Source organism: Lacerta agilis, chromosome 4, assembly GCF_009819535.1.
Source record: "Lacerta agilis isolate rLacAgi1 chromosome 4, rLacAgi1.pri, whole genome shotgun sequence".
Classification (NCBI taxonomy): domain Eukaryota; kingdom Metazoa; phylum Chordata; class Lepidosauria; order Squamata; family Lacertidae; genus Lacerta; species Lacerta agilis.
The window spans coordinates 13,205,905-13,224,259 of NC_046315.1; the positions used below are offsets into that span (position 1 = coordinate 13,205,905).

The following is an 18,355-nucleotide window of genomic DNA, read 5'->3' on the forward strand; positions in this document are numbered from 1 at the left end:
TATATATATATATATATATATATATATATATATATATTCCACCCACCGCCTACTAAAAATCCCTAGAAGAAATATTGCATTTAACTCCCATCATATATTTTCGCAAAATAGCCGTGGATATTCAACTCTTTTAAAAAATAATTTTGCTTTCTGTGGGTATGCTTGTAACGGTGATGTATCCCCAGAAAGCAAATTTTAAAGTCTCCCTCAAGCAGGTATTCACAAAAGAAAAAATGAATGTAATATCTCAGCCTTCTTAAAGAGAGCACCTTGGCTGAGCGGTGATGATTCAGAGAAATAGCCCAGACTACAATGCAAACCATCCAAAGAATTTAAAGCAACAACTTTGATATATATATATATGTATTTTTTCAACCGCATGTTTGGGAAGGATGCGAATTTCCTGATCTTGGTTTCGTGTTCTGGAGTAGCAAAGGCCGGGCTACGTGCCCGTGGAGACGCTTTCCTCTCGTGAGTTATTTGCTCAGTTCCAGTGTCCACAAACAGCTTGGAAGTTACTTAGGACTTAAAGCAAGCTGAGCAGCTGACGAGCTTGGAGGAATTCAAGTGAGGTTTGACGACATCGGGTTCAACGGGCTGCACTGGGTCGCCCTCGCTAGCAATGATATGTTTCACCAAGCACCTGGAAGCTTCGTCGATGTTTATGTTTTCCTGCAGGTGAAGGAAAAAAAGAAGAAGCACAAGTTAGACCTCGGGTCCATCCAGTTCAGTATTGCCCACACTGACTGGCAGCAGCTGGATATGATTTCAGGCAGGAGTCTTTCCCATCTCCCTTCCTGGAAATACCATCCTGGAATTGAACCAGGGGCCTTCTGCTCGCAAGGCAGCTGTTCTGCCCCTGAGCTACCCAGGAGGTTGGACTGGATGCTCTTTGAAGGACCTTCCTATCACCAATTCTCTGCCAGGAGCATTAAGTGTGTATTTATGGATCCAGCTGAAAGTGCTGGCTTTAACAGTTAAGGCTTTAACAGTTTGGGACCTTATTATTTTAAGGGCCACCGTCTATTATTAAATTTCTATACCACCTTTCATCTGAAGACCACAGGGCAGTTAACGATACAAAAACACCAACATACATACCATAATAGTGAAAGCAATAACACTACACACATGACAAAAAAAAAATTAAAAAATATTCCTTCCAGTAGCACCTTAGAGACCAACTAAGTTTGTTCTTGGTATGAGCTTTCGTGTGCATGCACACGGAAGGAATTTTTTATTTTATTTTGTTTTGACTATGGCAGACCAACACGGCTACCTACCTGTAACTACACACATGCAAAGCTTTCCAAGTCTTTGATTGGCCTCCAAGGTCCTGTCCTCTGCCCACCCCCCCATAATAATCAGACTGATGTCTCGCTAGCCGTCTCCCAGGAAGTGTGTAGGCCCCCTTTATTGGTGATGTCAAACTTTTCCATTTTGCGCACTACCTCATCGGATTTTGTGGCTTTTATGCTGGGACTGATGTTTTTGCTGCTGCTGTTTTAGTTGTTTTGACATTTATTGGCCCGTTTTTAATTCTATTATATACCTGATGCATTGCTTGTCTGTCCTTGTGAGGGTTTAGCATGACAGGCAAGGTATAAATATCTGAAAAGCAAACATACAAAAGGAGGAAAGCGGCACAGACTGGAGTCTGAATAGCAAAGGCAGCTGAAGCGAACCAATGAACTCTGGGTTGGATTTAAGAATCCTGAACAGGAGTCTCATACCCACCCAGCGGCACTCTCGCTCTCGCCCCAAGAAAAAACGCTTTATTTGGGGCTGTGATCTTGCATGGTGACCCAAAAGTGCATTTTGGAGTGTCATGTGAGATTGCACCCCAAAAAAGCATTTTTGGGGGGCAAGATCATGGTGTTGGTCACGTGACTTGCCCAGAAGCGCATCCCAAAAGATGCACATTCCGGGTTTTTTTAATCTGAAAGGGTTGGACAGTATGGGCTCTGCTTTCAGTATGGACCCATGAAATTCCTTACCACTAGGAAAGCTGGAGAAAATGTGGGCACCCCTTTCTAAATGGGCCCAATCCAAGCTGGGGCTGCTCAGTGAATAGAAGCACCCATCTGGGATAGCTCAGTCGGTAGAGCATGAGACTCTTTGGTTTACTGCACCCCAGAAGGTTGGACTAGATGACCCTTGCAGTCCCTTCCAACTCTACAATTCTATGAGTCTATAATACTTATTCCAGGGTAATTAACTGCATGGCTGCATTCAGAGATGCTTGTGTGTGGTGGACCCAGCCAGATATTGGCTCTTGATCGCTTGCACCTCACTGTGAAATTTAACAGCTTACACAGTGGCCACGGATAGAGAGCAGGCACCAATGATTTTCAACCTCAAAGGACTTGAGTCTGTCATACAACATTCTGAACAGACCTGCAAATTCCTTTGGTTGACCATAAGTAACTGTCAAGTTGTCGTGGAATGCTTTGAGCTGAAGGCAACTTGAGAAACTTGATATTTCCTCCGCTCTCTGAAAACTGGGTGGAGGAACCTTAAACAAGTGAAGCATCATTGGTGCAAGATTCCTCAGCTTCATTTCAGAAGATGCCCCCCACCCCGGTCATGGCAGCACCATACAACATAGTCAACCCTATTCAGAAGCTCACACTTAAGAACCTAGGAACAACCCAGGTAGGTCAGACCAAAGCCCCATCTAGCCTAGTATCCTTTTCTCACAGTAGCCAGACAGATGGAAAGCTCACACATCCTTTGGTGGACCATGCGAAAGTAATAATAAATAGAAAACCGAACACGACCCAATTTGACTGGTACAGTGGAACCTCAGTTTTCGAGCGTCTCAGAAGCCGAACGATTCAGAACCCAGGCGCCGAAATCCTGAAAGTGAACACTTCCATTTTCAAATGCGCCTCGGAAGTCAAACAGCTTCTGAGGCACGTTTCTCCATCGAAATTGCCGGCCGCCCATTGTGCCTCAGTTGCCAAACGTTCCAGAAATCGAACGGTCTTCCGGAACGGATTACGTTCGACAACCGAGGTTCCACTGTACCATATCCATTTATCATGCATTTTTGGAAACGGAATACAAATTCTGCAGAAAAACATAGTGCTAGAATAGTTTCAATGGTACATGTCCCACCCATGGCACATTTAGGCACACAATTTTGGGATTTCTGTTCTGTTACTAGGACACACACCACAATGCTCAAAACTTCCAGGTTTATCATTATTGAGCATTGTAACATTAACCCGAAGAGAAAATACGACACTTTACTGAATAGGCCTTCAAGCAATTTCAGGCTGCAGTTCAGAATTCATCACCAGTATAATTTTTGCATCTTTCATACAGCTGCAAAGCAAACACACAACATTAATGCCTAGAGCTTTCAGTTCTAATATCTGAAATAAATCCTGTTACATCTGGGTGCCTTGCTTTCTTTGCTGACATAATGTGCCTTTATTAGTTTTAGTTTTCCCACTTCCAAATGAAATGGTTTATGATTGGCCATGTAAATCTCTTAGGATTGATGATTCTTATGTTTCTAGGGATGCAAAGCTGCGCCTAGAATTTACACAGTCAGGCAGTTTATGGGTAAGGTAGAATTGTGTGTCCTTTGAAATCCAGGGGAAACTGTATACTGGAAGTGCAACAGCAGAGATCATTCAGTTTGTAACTTAAGGGTTAATTCAATAAAGGGTTAATTCGTTACATAAAGTGTGTTTGGTAACACTGGTGAATGCTGAATCCCCTCGCCCCACAAAAAGGCTTACCTGGTACCTACACAGTTAATATTTTTGGTTAAGGATGCCCCCACCGATTTAAAAACCTCCCTGTCTCGAATGGATCATTTTATTCATCGCCCTCGTTTTCATTAAGATTCATGCTGTAACTTGAGTTTTATTGCATTCTGTAACGCTGATTGTTTTATCGATTGCAGCTGTGTCAGCTGCCCTTGGAAGCGTTCTGTCTGAAGGGTTTGGATGCAAATGCAGCGAACAAATAAACACTTTTAATTCCCACCCTCCGTTAACAGAGATTGCCCCAGGTCCTTGCCTTCTGTTCAACAGGCACCAAGGAAGCATTGGGGGGGGGGGCGGACTTTGCAGAGATATGTCCCCCTCTCTTGGGTGTGTTCTGTCAAAGGCCAGTTCAGAAGGCCAGCATCCTAATCACTTAATTGCAATGACTATTTACATTTGCAGTCCTGCCCTTGGTAGCTCCAGCTCCTGACATCTATAAAATGGAAAAGCAGAGGGTGAGGAACATACCCCCCCCCCTTGTCAAGGACAGACTCTCCTGGAGAAAGGTAAATCTGTCAGGGGCTGCACATGAGCAGAGTTGAAGCCAGCAGTGGTTTCCCCCCATTTTCTCTGCCACCCACTTGAAATTATGCTAAGGTCTTCATGTTGCCCTGACGCAGAGCAATGCAAACTGTAGGGAATTCTTGGGATTCACTGGAAGCTTATCTGGGATTCCTCCACCAGAAGAGAAATCAGATTGGACTGCTTTTATTTTGGGGGGCGGGGTGAGGGGAAGGTTTCTGGAAACGGGGAAGGGAAAGAAATTCAATTCAGTTTGCATTTAAAGGAGAACCTACATAATTTTCACTCTCCAATGCAGAAACACAGGCATCTTTCAAAATTCGTTGTTGTTGTTCAGTCGTTCAGTCGTGTCCAACTCTTCGTGACCCCATGGACCAGAGCACGCCAGGCACGCCTATCCTTCACTGCCTCTCACAGTTTGGCCAAACTCATGTTAGTAGCTTCGAGAACACTGTCCAACCATCTCATCCTCTGTCGTCCCTGTCTCCTTGTGCCCTCCATCTTTCAAAATTCGTACTTCCCCGAATTTTGCAACACAGAACTCCACTCAAGCGGTGTGTAAAAAAATGCACATTTTGTGTGTGCATAAAAATGCATGTATAGATATAAACATGGTAGGGGAAACTGCTTTGGAAAAAAAATGTGAACATTAGGAGAAATTCACACTAAAATGATGATCAGTTTTCATGAGAACTTTAAAAATTGCAAATTGATGCGGAAATGTGAGGGAACTGAATTTAAGATTGGGGGGGGGGGGGGAACCAGATCAGAAACCAGGAAGATCAAATATTTCTAAAAGACTGGAATAATTTTTTAACGTATTTCAAAGACCAAGTGTAAACAGTTAAAATCATTGGCAGGGATACAATGACACTTGTAATGTGAAATGAACTTTGGAATCTATGAATATATAACAGATAGATAAAGGTAAAAGATGCAGAAAAGGAAAGAAAAGAATATATTTTCCTTGGAAATGGAACCCATGGAGGGAAGGGAGGAGGTGCAAAGGTTTGAAAGAACCCTTTTATTTTAATGTTTTGAAATTGTTAAAGTTAAAATGTATAAATTTATGTAAAACCAATAAAAATTGTTAATAAATAAATGAATTTAAGATTGGGGGGGGGATGAAAAAAAAATTGAGAAACCAGTGTTGACAGATTCACCCATCCCTTATCCAGTGATGCTGAAGAAGCGGCTTTCAGAGCTAAGAAAATGAAAGAAATCTTTAGTTTAGAAGAACTGCTGACTCATAAACAGCCTGATCCTGTTGCAATGGGAAGGACAGAGATGTTTCTCAGTCTGGACCTCTGGATTTTGAAATGAGGCGAAGGATAGATAAACAGTTGCCATGGTCACTAGGCCTTGGCCTAGCAGGGGCATAACAGGCAGCGCCGGATTTACGTATAAGCTAAACAAGCTATAGCTTAGGGCCCCATTCTCTTGCGGGGGCCCCAAAAAATTAAAGGAAAAAAAACCTGGGTGTACATTTCCAAAATATAAGATAAAAAAGAATTAAAATAAAACCTACATACAGCAACAGTGTTTTGTGTTGTGTAGGCTCCTAAGATGTAAGTCATGGGCCCCGCCTGCTAGCCTGCTCCCTAAAATATCACTGGTTTGCTCATTTTTATATCAATTACTTTGATAAAATACATACTTTGTTATGTGCAAATGGCTTTAGATACCTATTAGGTCCATAAATTACCATATAGCATAGGCCTATATTCAACACAAAAAACAGTGAAAATTTGTTGTTGACAAAGGACAGCGGGACATCTGAAGGGCCCCATTACCTTCAGTAGCTTAGGGCCTTATCAAACCTAAATCCGGCCCTGATAACAGACCATTGTCGGAAGAGGATACCTCCAATGGCCCTGGGTCCAGTGTAAGACTCCAGGAGCACACTGGCCAAAACAAACAGAAACTTATCATCAGCTGAGATGCATTCAGCTGGTTTTCTGCTAGTATATTTGCAATGAATTTTACAAAGTGTTTTCAGCCTGTGGTTATATAACCCTTTTGCCCACTGGTGCCCAGGCCCTGTTTGAGGGCTTTCCATAGGCTTCTGGTTGGCCAGTGGGAGAACAAACTGCTGGAGTAAATGAAACATTGGTTTGAACCGGAAGACTCTTCTCATGTGAAGCAGAACTGCAAAGGAAACCCATTATTTCCTGAGTACTAACCCAATAGTTATCTCATCTCTATGTGAAAGTTCTGGCTATCTTATAACGGCTTCTTTAGAAAATATCAGCAGAGCAAAATGGAAATGCTCGTGCAGGGGGAATAGTGCAGTGCAGTGGCAAACATGCTAGATTTGGAGCAAGACCAGGATTCACAACCATTTCCTTCTCAGACATGAAGCTCCATGCGTGCCCTCCAAAATCTCACAGCTGAATTTAGGCATAGATAAGTCTGTGTCAACCTGGTGTCCTCCAACTGTCTTGGACTACAATTTCCATCAACCCCAGACAGCACTGGCAGGAGTTGTAGCCCCAAACAGCTAGGGATCACCAGGTTCACTAAGGCTGGCACAAATCTTGTGTACTTACAACACTTCTATTCTCCATCTCTCTCTCACACACACATCCCCAAAGATACTTCTTTGCCTGTTCATAGAACCATAGAATTGGAGAGTTGGAAAGGACCACGAGGGTCATCTAGCCCAACCCCCCGCAATGCAGGAATCTTTTGCCCAATGTGGATCTCGAACCCACGGCCCTGAGATTAAGCCGCATGCTCTACTGATGGAGGGTACTGTAGCCTACTCACTGAGGGACACCCAGAACTTTACAAACAGACTCCTGCTCAAACCAATGGGATGCCCCCCCCCCAAACTGCAGCCCCTACCACCTAGGGTGGATCTGGAGGGTCCCCAACTCTCAGAGCAGATTTAGGGTGTGGAGGCTGCAGGGAGAAAGTGTTTGTTGAGTATTTTCGGCACACTTGATTAGTAGGGTTGCCAGGTCTGCTTCCAAAAAATAGTGGGCAAGCGGGGGGAGGGGGTTTAAATTAAATTAAATTATATATTTTCTTACAAACATTTTAACACGTATTAAAATACCATTTCATCATAAAGCTTTTGAATAAAAAAAGTCCACTATTTTGTGAAAAAAATAGTGAACATAATGTGAAAAAAGTGAAAAAGTGGATACCTGGCAACCCTATAAAACACACAGTGGATTACGATCATTACAAGATCATTGCATCTCCAATAAAACTTTTTTAAATAAACGAAACAAAATGGCAGATTTCACCCATATATATTTTAAGTGGCTATATTATCTTGCCGACATTCCTATGTTTTCATTTTTTTTTTTAAATGGTTCCTATCCACCCCTACCTCTAGGGATGGGGCAAGGTAGAAAACTAAGATAGTACCTGCATAATACCCAAATCTTTCTCCCTCACATACACACCTGTATACACGAGGGGCTCCCACCCTTCCTTGTGTCACAATCCTGCCAGCCCTCCATCCTGCCCTTCACCCCTCCCTCATTCAGACTCGCATATCCTCAACAGCTTCCTCAAGCAACCCACATCCTCACAGTTTCTCCATCCCCCTCACATATCCTTATGGTTCCGTCAAGTTCTGCCATCCTTGCATTTTCCAAACTTCTGCTGTTATTCAAAACTGCCATTTTAAAACCTGCTCTTCCCTTTCTATCCCCTCCTGCATCCCGATTTCATGCAGATCCAGGAATGTGATGCAGCACGGCATATCCTCCAGAGGGTGCTGCACGGTGACAGCCTTACATTTTTATTATATAGAAAGATAGCAACCTACAACCTCAAGGAGGAGTATAGGAATCTGCCTTTTACATTGGTCCATCTAGCTCAGTATTGTCTACACTGACAGGCAGCGGCTCTCAAGTATTTTCGACAGGGAGCCTCTCCCAGCCCCACCTAGAGATGCTGTTAGGGATTGAACCGGGGACCTTTCACATGCAAAGCCGATGAGTTACCAATGATCTACAGCCCTTTCATTTTGTTGTATGAACGGCAACAAAAACGGAGAAACAAATGAAGACAGTGCATGGTATTGGTTGTGTGCCATGTGCAAGACGTTAGCAATAATTACTAGAACAGGCTCATGTTTTGGACTCAGCTTATCGCAGGGCCTGCTACACAACAGCGAAGGTTAAGCTTACAGATTTATGTCTGAGCTCTCCCTGCCAAGATGTGGCGTTTCTTCCAAAATCTATAGCAACTGCAAGCAGATTCCCCTAAATCTCCAGAGAGCCAATTATGCTTCTTTTAGGCTGACGAAGACACTGTGCAGGAGATCCATGATTAGGATCCCCCTGTTTTCATTTTGCTGATTAAAGCTATGGTTTCCCCAGTAGTAATGTACGGAAGTGAGAGCTGGACCATAAAGAAGGCTGATTGCCGAAGAATTGATGCTTTTGAATTATGGTGCTGGAGGAGACTCTTGAGAGTCCCATGGACTGCAAGAAGATCAAACCTATCCATTCTCAAAGAAATCAGCCCTGAGTGCTCACTAGAAGGACAGATCCTGAAGTTGAGGCTCCAGTACTTTGGCCACCTCATGAGAAGAGAAGACTCCCTAGAAAAGACCCTGATGTTGGGAAAGATGGAGGGCACAAGGAGAAGGGGACGACAGAGGATGAGATGGTTGGACAGTGTTCTTGAAGCTACTAACATGAGTTTGGCCAAACTGCGAGAGGCAGTGAAGGATAGGCGTGCCTGGCGTGCTCTGGTCCATGGGGTGACGAAGAGTCGGACACAACTGAACAGCTGAACAAAGAGCCATGCTTTGAAGGGTGGGGGAGGGATGTTGAATCCTTTCTCCCCCCCACCCCCCACCTGCCTCGCCCATGTCAATAAGATTGGAACAGTAAAAAGTGCTCATTTTATTTCACTCAAACTAGGAAACTATGGTCAGCAGCTTTGGAACAAGCCAGAATATTAAGCCAACTTCAAAGCAACTCAGGGCACAACATTGACTTACAGCCTTTCCTTTTGCATACTAAAACATGTTTTATTATTCTGGCTTCTTTTGAAGCTGGAAACAATAGCTACCAGGTTCAGAGGAAACAGGAAACGATGGTCAATGGAACTACTTTGTTTGCTCGTTGATGTGACGGGGGCTGCATGTGCAGCCAAAAGCCCCAGTCATGTCCAGGCTTCAAATGAATGAAGTCAATGCCACTGAACTTCAATGGTCAATTCTCAGCAGCCATAGCTGCTAGCCATTGATAAATTTGTTTTCCCCAAAGATGCCAGATGCTTTCTGGAAAGCTTTCTAAGTCAGCAGCAGCCAACACTTTTTTTATTTTATTTTTTTGGCAAATGAATTCCACATGTTATATTTTTATGAGTTCTATAAAGAAAAGCCGTTTATTCTTGGAGGCATCACCGCTAGACCTCGTGACAACAAATTATGTGAGTGAAATGTCTCCATCCTGTGACCAAGCACTTCCTTTGGTAGAATCATAGAATCTTAAGAGTTGGAAGCGACCCAAGGGGCATGTAGTCCAGCCCCCTGCAATGGTATGTCTTGAATCAGCTGCCTAAGTGGGACAGTTGTGGGCTATGTTGGAGAAACTAAATTATGGGGGGGGGGGACATTTCCTCCATAAAATAAATGAGAACTTGATTTTTCTCAACTCCGTAGTGGGTGGTTTCACTTTGCCGTCGGCCAAAGCACACTGGAGGCCTGATAGAGTTATTTAAGAGCTTGAAATAATTAGATTTTTTTTTAAAAAAAATGGATGTAGTTAATTTGCAAGCTCACTCTGGTCGAGTCTGGAGGCACTTCTACATGCACGCACTCTCTCCTACTGAACTTACTAACTAATTTGGCTCCATTTGTAATACATTTTCAGTTCTCAGCAGCTGGATCTTCATACGTTCAGGAAAGCCATTACTGAAAGTCACTATGTTCCTTGCTCTCGCTGCTGTGTATCCAAAGGGGTAACAAGGAAATGCTAACTGCAAGTGGCTTCTAGTGATGATGTCTGTGTAATAGTACCTGCAATATTGGAGGCAGCATAGGGGATACAAGAGGGGAGGTTGCTATTGCCTGAGAGCTTCCCATAAGCCTCTGGTTGGGTCTTTCCCCTTATCCTGCATTGCATGTATACAGAGCATGGTCAAAATTGTGGGATCCGATCCATGAGGCAGTCAAGTACAACATTTCTTGAAATGCTACAGAAGACATGCGAGGCAATGTTTGGTCCAGCCAGTTGAAAATTCCTGTTCCTCCTGGCTGGAGAATCCTTCCTTTGCATGTGATAGAAGGAGGGAATGAACTAACCTGTCCAAGTAACAAAAGGACGAGTCACGCAGTTACCCCCTCTCTTTTTGTCTTCCTTCATTGTTTCACCAGCTTGTAGCTAGGACTGCTCTGCTAGGTCTCAGCACTGGGATTATTCCCCCATATGGGGTAGATCCACATGTACATATTTGTAACTAAGTCTGCCTTCAGAAATCCAACTGTGAACTGATGTCAGTAAACTTCTTTTATTGACTTTGAATAAGATTGTTGTTTCTTTATTCTTTTAAGAGGGATTAAAGGGAATTTAACAGGAATGTACAATTCAATCTGAGATAGACTGAATTATATAATAGTGAGAGGCTTACACGAGCCTGCAACCAGCTATCTGCTGTTCATGTAAGAAAGGGAAATGAAACTTTGCTACATAAAGGAATTTGCTAGTGCAAGTTAGGAAGGATATTAATAAACAATATGTCCTCTCCTGCCACCCTGAACATTCCCACAAAAAGCAGGTATGAGCAGACTTCAGGTTTTTAAGTCTACTTACTTTTTACTAGAACTCTTGAGCTACAACAGCTGCTAAATTTGGCCTGGGGATGGTGGAGCCACTTATAAAATGGTGGCTCAGGATATGGAACAAGTCGCTTATTGAGCTCCATGTGCCATGCACTTGATTTCCATATATATATATATATGTGTGTGTGTGTGTGTGTGTGTGTGTGTGTATAATGTATACAAGTCCCACAGCCCCTGAGAACAACTGTGACTTGTGGGAAGGGACTCCATCACTACCATAGTAGACTGGATTTCACAGCTGAGTAGCAGAAGCTGTTACAATATAGTAATTTAATTCAAATAAATTGTAAATGCTTGTATATGCATGTGTTTAAATTTGATTGGTTGGTAGCTGAATTCCAGAGAGTTCTTTAGTAGTTCTCATGGGATTGGCTAACGTTGGTCACGTGGGAGGTATCTAGCGAAGGAGAGACTCCATTTTACATGAGGCAAGGTGACTGTGTTTTAGAATAAGGTTACCAGATTTTTTCATTTTCAATGAATCCGGGGACACTTTTCAACTTCAATGGATTTTGTATGGGGACTGATTTGTAAATCTGGGGACTGTCCCTGGGAAACGGGGACGTCTGGTAACCATATTTTAGAATCCACTGTGAAAACAGCTAAGTTGAATATAGTATGGGAATGCTTCTCCTTCGCTTGGAAGAAAGAGAGCAAAGCTGCAGGAGAAGATGAAAGTGGAAATCTCTCATAGGAGCTGAAAGGCAGGGCCTGAGATATGGAGGCTGAAGGTGCAGGGCTGTGGAAAGGGAGGAAAATACAGCTGTTTGGAAGTTTGAAGAGACTGCAAGCCCATGCTTGGATAAGCATGTGACTGTGAATATTTTAATTTCCAAAGAAGGGTGTCGGTATCTGAAGAAATGTGCATGCACATGAAAGCTCATACCAAGAACAAACTTAGTTGGTCTCTAAGGTGCTACAAAGACATCACCTTGCCGACAATGGTCCGTATAGTTAAAGCTATGGTTTTCCCAGTAGTAATGTAAGGAAGTGAGAGTTGGACCATCAAGAAGGCTGATCGCCGAAGAATTGATGCTTTTGAATTATGGTGCTGGAGGAGACTCTTGAGAGTCCCGTGGACTGCAAGAAGATCAAACTTATCCATTCTTAAAGAAATCAGCCCTGAGTGCTCACTGGAAGGACAGATCCTGAAGTTGAGGCTCCAGTACTTTGGCCACCTCATGAGAAGAGAAGACTCCCTGGAAAAGACCCTGATGTTGGGAAGGATGGAGGGCACAAGGAGAAGGGGACGACAGAGGATGAGATGGTTGGACAGTGTTCTCGAAGCTACTAACATGAGTTTGGCCAAACTGCGAGAGGCAGTGAAGGATAGGCGTGCCTGGCGTGCTCTGGTCCATGGGGTCACAAAGAGTCGGACACGACTGAATGACTGAACAACAACAAAGGTGCTACTGGAAGGATTTTTTATTTTGTTTTGACTATGGCAGACCAACACGGCTACCTACCTGTAACTGGTCATATTTGAGCTCCTTAGCTGTGATTTTGCTACCCTGACTTCAACCTTGCCACGTGTGCAGACCTGTTAAACATCGCAAGAACAAGTTACCTTTGCTGACGTTTCGAACCACCCCACAAAGCCATTCTCTTTGCAGAACTGCTCCATCTTGATGCCGTTGTTCACCAGCAGCTCTTTGCCCTGGTCGCATTTGTTTGCCAAGAGAACTGCCGGCACCGGTTTGCCATTGGGGAGACTCAGTTTAGTGTCCAAATCCTCCTTCCATTTGGTGACCGCTTCAAAGGTTGCCGGCCTCGTCACATCGAAGACGATAAACGCTCCCATAGCTTCTCGGTAATAGACTCGCGTCATGTTCCCAAACCTTTCCTGACCTAGAACGGCAAAAGAACACACCGTTAAATGAATGCACACAAAGGAAGATCAATATTGAACAGATGGGGGGGATCTTTTGATAAGCTTGTTTCCTAGATTCAGTCTGGATGCCTGAGAATATTTTCTGCCTGAGAATATAAGAATTGCCTGGATGAATCTCATCCGAGGCCAGACTACTTTGGGAGGTGCTGAGTTCACTGGATGTATTTAAGAGGAAGCTGGTTGGTCATTCATCAGAGATGCTGTAACTGCAAGAATCCTACACTGAAATGAGGAAATGGCCCAGGTCAGCCAATAACCAGGGATGATAAGTATTTGACTGCTTCGATCTGCGGAACTGGCAACAGTGGTGTGCAGTCAGTGGATTAGGGAGTCTAGGCTGGCACCCTAAACATTCCCTTGGTGCCTCCTTCCCAAAGCCCAGGAAGCTTCTGCCCATTGTATGGAGGGAAGTGTGATGCTCACAAACATCACCGCTCCCAAATTGCCCTTGTAAACCGGTGCCTATTGACAGCACGGTGCTTTCTTCATCACTGGCTGAAAACTTTTTTCTATTCAGACATGAACCACATTTGCAGTATATACATTAAAATCAGTATCATACCACTTTAAATAGTCAGGTCTCCCCTGAAAGAATCTCGGACTGCAGTTTGTCAAGGGTGCTGGGGGTGGTTCAGAGAACCCCCTATTTCCATCACAGAGCTAAAGTTCCCAGAGTTCCCTGGGAAAAGATAATGGTGGAGACCAGAGGGAGGAGAAGGTGCAACAGGACTGGAAGAAATTTAAGGACTATTTAAAAAATCGTGTAAAATTGGACATTTGAGCAGAATCAGCTTGGTGAATCGGCTTTAGCTAGTTGATGTTAGGGAAAATTTTATACAAGAAGTATTGTTATGAATGATTTAAATGTCTAGGAATGTTTTAGGATATGTAGTTTAAGTAATGAATTATATTTGAATAATCTATGTCCTAAAGACTATTAAGAAGAATGGTTAATGTTAAGAAAAAAGATACAAAGTTACTAAAGTATATTGATATTGAACGCAGCTAAGAGAGCGGGGGAAGTCCCCCCTTTTGAAGAAGATAGAAACTAGAATTGAATAAGGATAGTTTAATGTTCTTGTTTATGTAGGTAAGTTTTCTTTTATTCTTTGTTGTTTTTGTTTAAAATGTTTATTATGTTTTTTCTTTTTTATTGTTTATTTGTGTATGTATTGTGTTATTGTTGTTCAATGTGAAAATAATAAAATATCTTGGAGGATGGATGGCGGCTAACAGATTGAGGTTGAATCCTGACAAGACAGAAGTACTGTTCTTGGGGGACAGGAGGAGGGCAGGTGTGGAGGATTCCCTGGTCCTGAATGGGGTAACTGTGCCCCTGAAGGACCAGGTGCGCAGCCTGGGAGTCATTTTGGACTCACAGCTGTCCATGGAAGCGCAGGTTAATTCTGTATCCAGGGCAGCTGTCTACCAGCTCCACCTGGTACGCAGGCTGAGACCCTACCTGCCCGCGGACTGTCTCACCAAAGTGGTGCATGCTCTGGTTATCTCCCGCTTGGACTACTGCAATGCGCTCTATGTGGGGCTGCCTTTGAAGGTGACCCGGAAACTGCAATTAATCCAAAATGCGGCAGCTAGACTGGTGACTGGGAGTGGCCGCCGAGACCACATAACACCGGTCCTGAGAGATCTGCATTGGCTCCCAGTACGTTTCCGAGCACAATTCAAAGTGTTGGTGCTGACCTTTAAAGCCCTAAACGGCCTCGGTCCTGTATACCTGAAGGAGCGTCTCCACCCCCATCATTCAGCCCGGACATTGAGATCCAGCGCCGAGGGCCTTCTGTCTGTTCCCTCACTGCGAGAAGCAAAACTACAGGGAACCAGGCAGAGGGCCTTCTCGGTAGTGGCGCCCGCCCTGTGGAACGCCCTCCCATCACAGGTCAGGGAAATAAACAACTACCTGACATTCAGAAAAAACCTGAAGGCAGCCCTTTTTAGGGAAGTTTTTAATGTTTGATATTGTTGTATTTGGTTTCTGTTGGAAGCCGCCCAGAGTGGCTGGGGAAATCCAGCCAGATGGGCGGGGTACAAATAATAAATATTATTATTATTATTATTATTATTATTATCTTTTAATAAATAAATAAATAAACCACTCTATTATAGAGGCTGAGTCCTGGAGATGGAATTTTGGTCACTCCACTGTCATGATTTAGTAATGGAATATTGGCGGCAGGAATATGGGAGATGTGATGGGAGATGAGAGAGAAAGCACTGAAAAAGCCCAACAAAAATAAAGATGGCCTCATCCAATATACAGAAAGCAGGCCAGGTTAGCTTGCCCAAGCAGATCATGCTGTGAACAGATACTCACTCTACAACAGATCGTTCGAAAAGCTATTACTTGGCAAAACTCATCTGAAAATCAATTCTGTTGCATTAAGAAAGAATGCAAGCAAGCCCGTCAACAGAGCAGCTTGGAGAAGCACTGCTAGATGCATTGAGACACAGAGAAAATTAACCAATGCTTTTTATTATGGAAACAGACAAAAATAATAATACCTGATATTGGACTGGGTATGTGCTGTGATGCAGCTACTGAGATGAGGCTGAGCTGCTTATTTGCAGACCGCTCCACTTACAGCATCCTCCCCTGAGAGCAGTTGCCTTTCATATACTGAAAGCAAAGGCTCATCTCCTGCTCAGCCCCAAGCATGGTATGTGATCATGGTCAAGACAAAGGCAAATGTCAACATTAGGCACATATCCAGTACAGAAAAGTTCTGAAGTCTGTTCTCCAGATTCTGAAACGCTTTCTTGCTCTGAGAAAGAGGCTCACTTGCCATTATGGGTATCCTTTTCAAGAAATCTCCCAAAGAACCCCAAGATTCCATTGAAACACAGCTTGAAAACTCCTGCTTCCATCTCTGAAGTCAAGCAGCCGACCAGTGTGAGCTCTTCTGAGGAAGATGGGCTGGAAGGCAGCAACTTTCAGAGTCCATATCCACCACCTCTCTGGCCACCCCAATTCCTCTGCTCCCTCCCCCCGGACATCATGTGTTTCTTCTTCATTTATTACACAGACAATATCACAGGTTTGCAACACTGAGCTATTGTTCAATAGGCTAACGTTTCTTTCTTTTAAAAAAAAGAGGGTACAAATTCGTTCACATGATTCAGAAGCTCCAAAAGTGGACTTCTGTCTTTGATTCTTTCTCTCTTATTTAACACTGCTATCCATTGATGACGCCAAACTCGAAGCATGATCTTTTCGGGAGAAAGTGAAGGTCACGCACGCACACACACAAAATGCACACAATTCTTTAGGACCATTTCCTGCATGAGATGCCTTATGATCTCTCTCCACAGCCTAATCAGATGAGCGGCTACATCATGTGTTGTTCAACCACCCCCTCCCTGAGAAGATTCCCTTATATGCCAGCCTTCCTCCTTCTAAAAAAATTCAATTAATTTTCATAGCAGTAGCTTATAGCAAGAGAATTTCTCGCAGTGAATTTTGCAAGGCCTCTGCAGGGAAATGAAGAGGGCGGCAGGATTCTCAGGAGTGAAAAAGTTCAAATAAATCTAGCATTTCCCTTTTGGCCCAAGATGTCAGAGGTCTGCCAGTCACACACACACAGAGAGAGGTTCTAAATTCTAGCAGAGAGGAATTGCAAAAGGAAATGGGTGAAGACTCTATATACCAGTTCTGTGCTGAATCTCAGCCCATTTTTTTCTTCAAAAATTTCATTCCCCTTAAAAGTGGACTCCCCCGGCCAGCCTCTTTTATATGGAAGGGGACAGAACAGAGTGGACAGGCCTCTACATGGTGCCATGTGGTCAATCCGGAAAGTGCTTCTGGGCTGCAAGTCTGCCCACAAACAGCCCTGGTCTACTGTGAGTGAGCATGGGATTTATTTATTAATTTAATTTAATTTTTATTACATAGTTTTAATTTTAATTTACAAAAAAGTTCAAATTAACAAACAACAAATTCATAGCAATGTTCCCGAATAACTTTCAAATTAACAAAATAGTAAATGCATATCAAATGTAAATGAATATCTTATCCAGTGATTTACCCATCCGACTCAAACCAATAGAAAACTTCAATAAAATTTAATACAATACTCATTGGTTGTTTGTGTCCTACTTTCATCCTTCTGGACCTATTGCCTTTTACCAAATCCTTTTAAAATGGAGAAAAACAAAAGAAGAAAAAAGGGGGAGGAAAGAAAAGGAAAGAGGGGAAAAAAGCAGGAAAAAATATTTAAAAATATATATATAAATTTAGTCCGACTTCCTGACAAATCCCTTTGCTTCGATTAGGTTTCACTTTGAATGCTTACAACACAACACTTTCTCATATGGTTACTATCCAGTGCATTCTTCAAAATTTGTTTACCCCACCGTCTTTCCTTTGCCTTACTTCCCTTCCCTTATCCCTCAAATGCTGGCATGCTAACAAAACTTTTGTTGTATTTTAACACATAATTTTTGTAAATTTCCCATTTTCCAATAAATCTTTGCTTAGTATTTCCTCTAATATTGTTACAAACAAACTTACAAATGAGCATGGGATTTTTAAACACCTGTGAGCCGAAAAGAAGATATCTCGTTTAGTTCATGAAGCCCAATACCCCAACCATCATCATGTTCCCTTCTGCCCTTTTCAGAGGCATCTTTGATTTGCCCCCCTATGCCTTTTGAACGGTTGAAATAAAGACCATGTGAACTTTCAGTGAAGCCTTCCCATTTATCTTCCTAAGGGTGGCACATGGAAGATGCAGCAAGCTTGTTTTCTCCTGCTACGGAGGGTAGGACCTGAACCAATGACTTCAAGTTCATTGGTTCCCTTCCAACTCTTCAATTCTATGATTCTCTTATCCTTAACTTCTCCACCCCTCACACTCTGCAACAAACTGATGAATGAATTGAACTGATTCTTCACATAGGTTTCCCCCTGTCACGGCTAGCTCAGCCGCTTGAGAGTGAGGGCATGGCAATCTCAAGAGATTTTGGATGTCTGTAGTGGAGGATCAAAATAGTTTCACCCTTCCACTAACAAAACCAGGGAAAGTCTTCCAGAGTAAGCCCATTGACATGAAATGCGGTTGGTTTGCACTTCTTGTATGTACCAAGGACATTCAGAGACTTATTTTCTGGGGTTGTTACTAGGCAATACCCATATTCAAGGTAGTTCCACTGAAAGTAATTGGGGCCACATCCATGCCATAGATTTAAAACACTCTCACCTAGTTTGTTATTTCCCCCAAAGAATCCCAGAAGCTGTTGTTTGTTAAGGGTGCTGCCCCTCACAGAGCTCTAGTTCGCAGCACCCTTAGCAAACTACAGCTCCCAAGAATCATGGAGGGAAGCCATGTCTGT

At 43.1% G+C, this 18,355-nt stretch overlaps 1 protein-coding gene across 1 annotated transcript in view; it reads right to left on the reverse strand.

Annotated features, from left to right (window-relative positions):
• Positions 1-355: 355 nt before the first annotated feature.
• The window catches only part of RAB38 (RAB38, member RAS oncogene family), a 28,252-nt gene continuing 10,252 nt past the window's right edge, over positions 356-18,355 (reverse strand). The window contains exons 2-3 of the mRNA XM_033146095.1: positions 12,686-12,966; positions 356-672 (exon numbers count right to left, since the gene is read on the reverse strand). Of these exons, the coding sequence (XP_033001986.1) occupies positions 520-672; positions 12,686-12,966 (434 nt within the window). The 3' untranslated portion in view covers positions 356-519. The remainder of the gene's footprint in view (positions 673-12,685; positions 12,967-18,355) is intronic.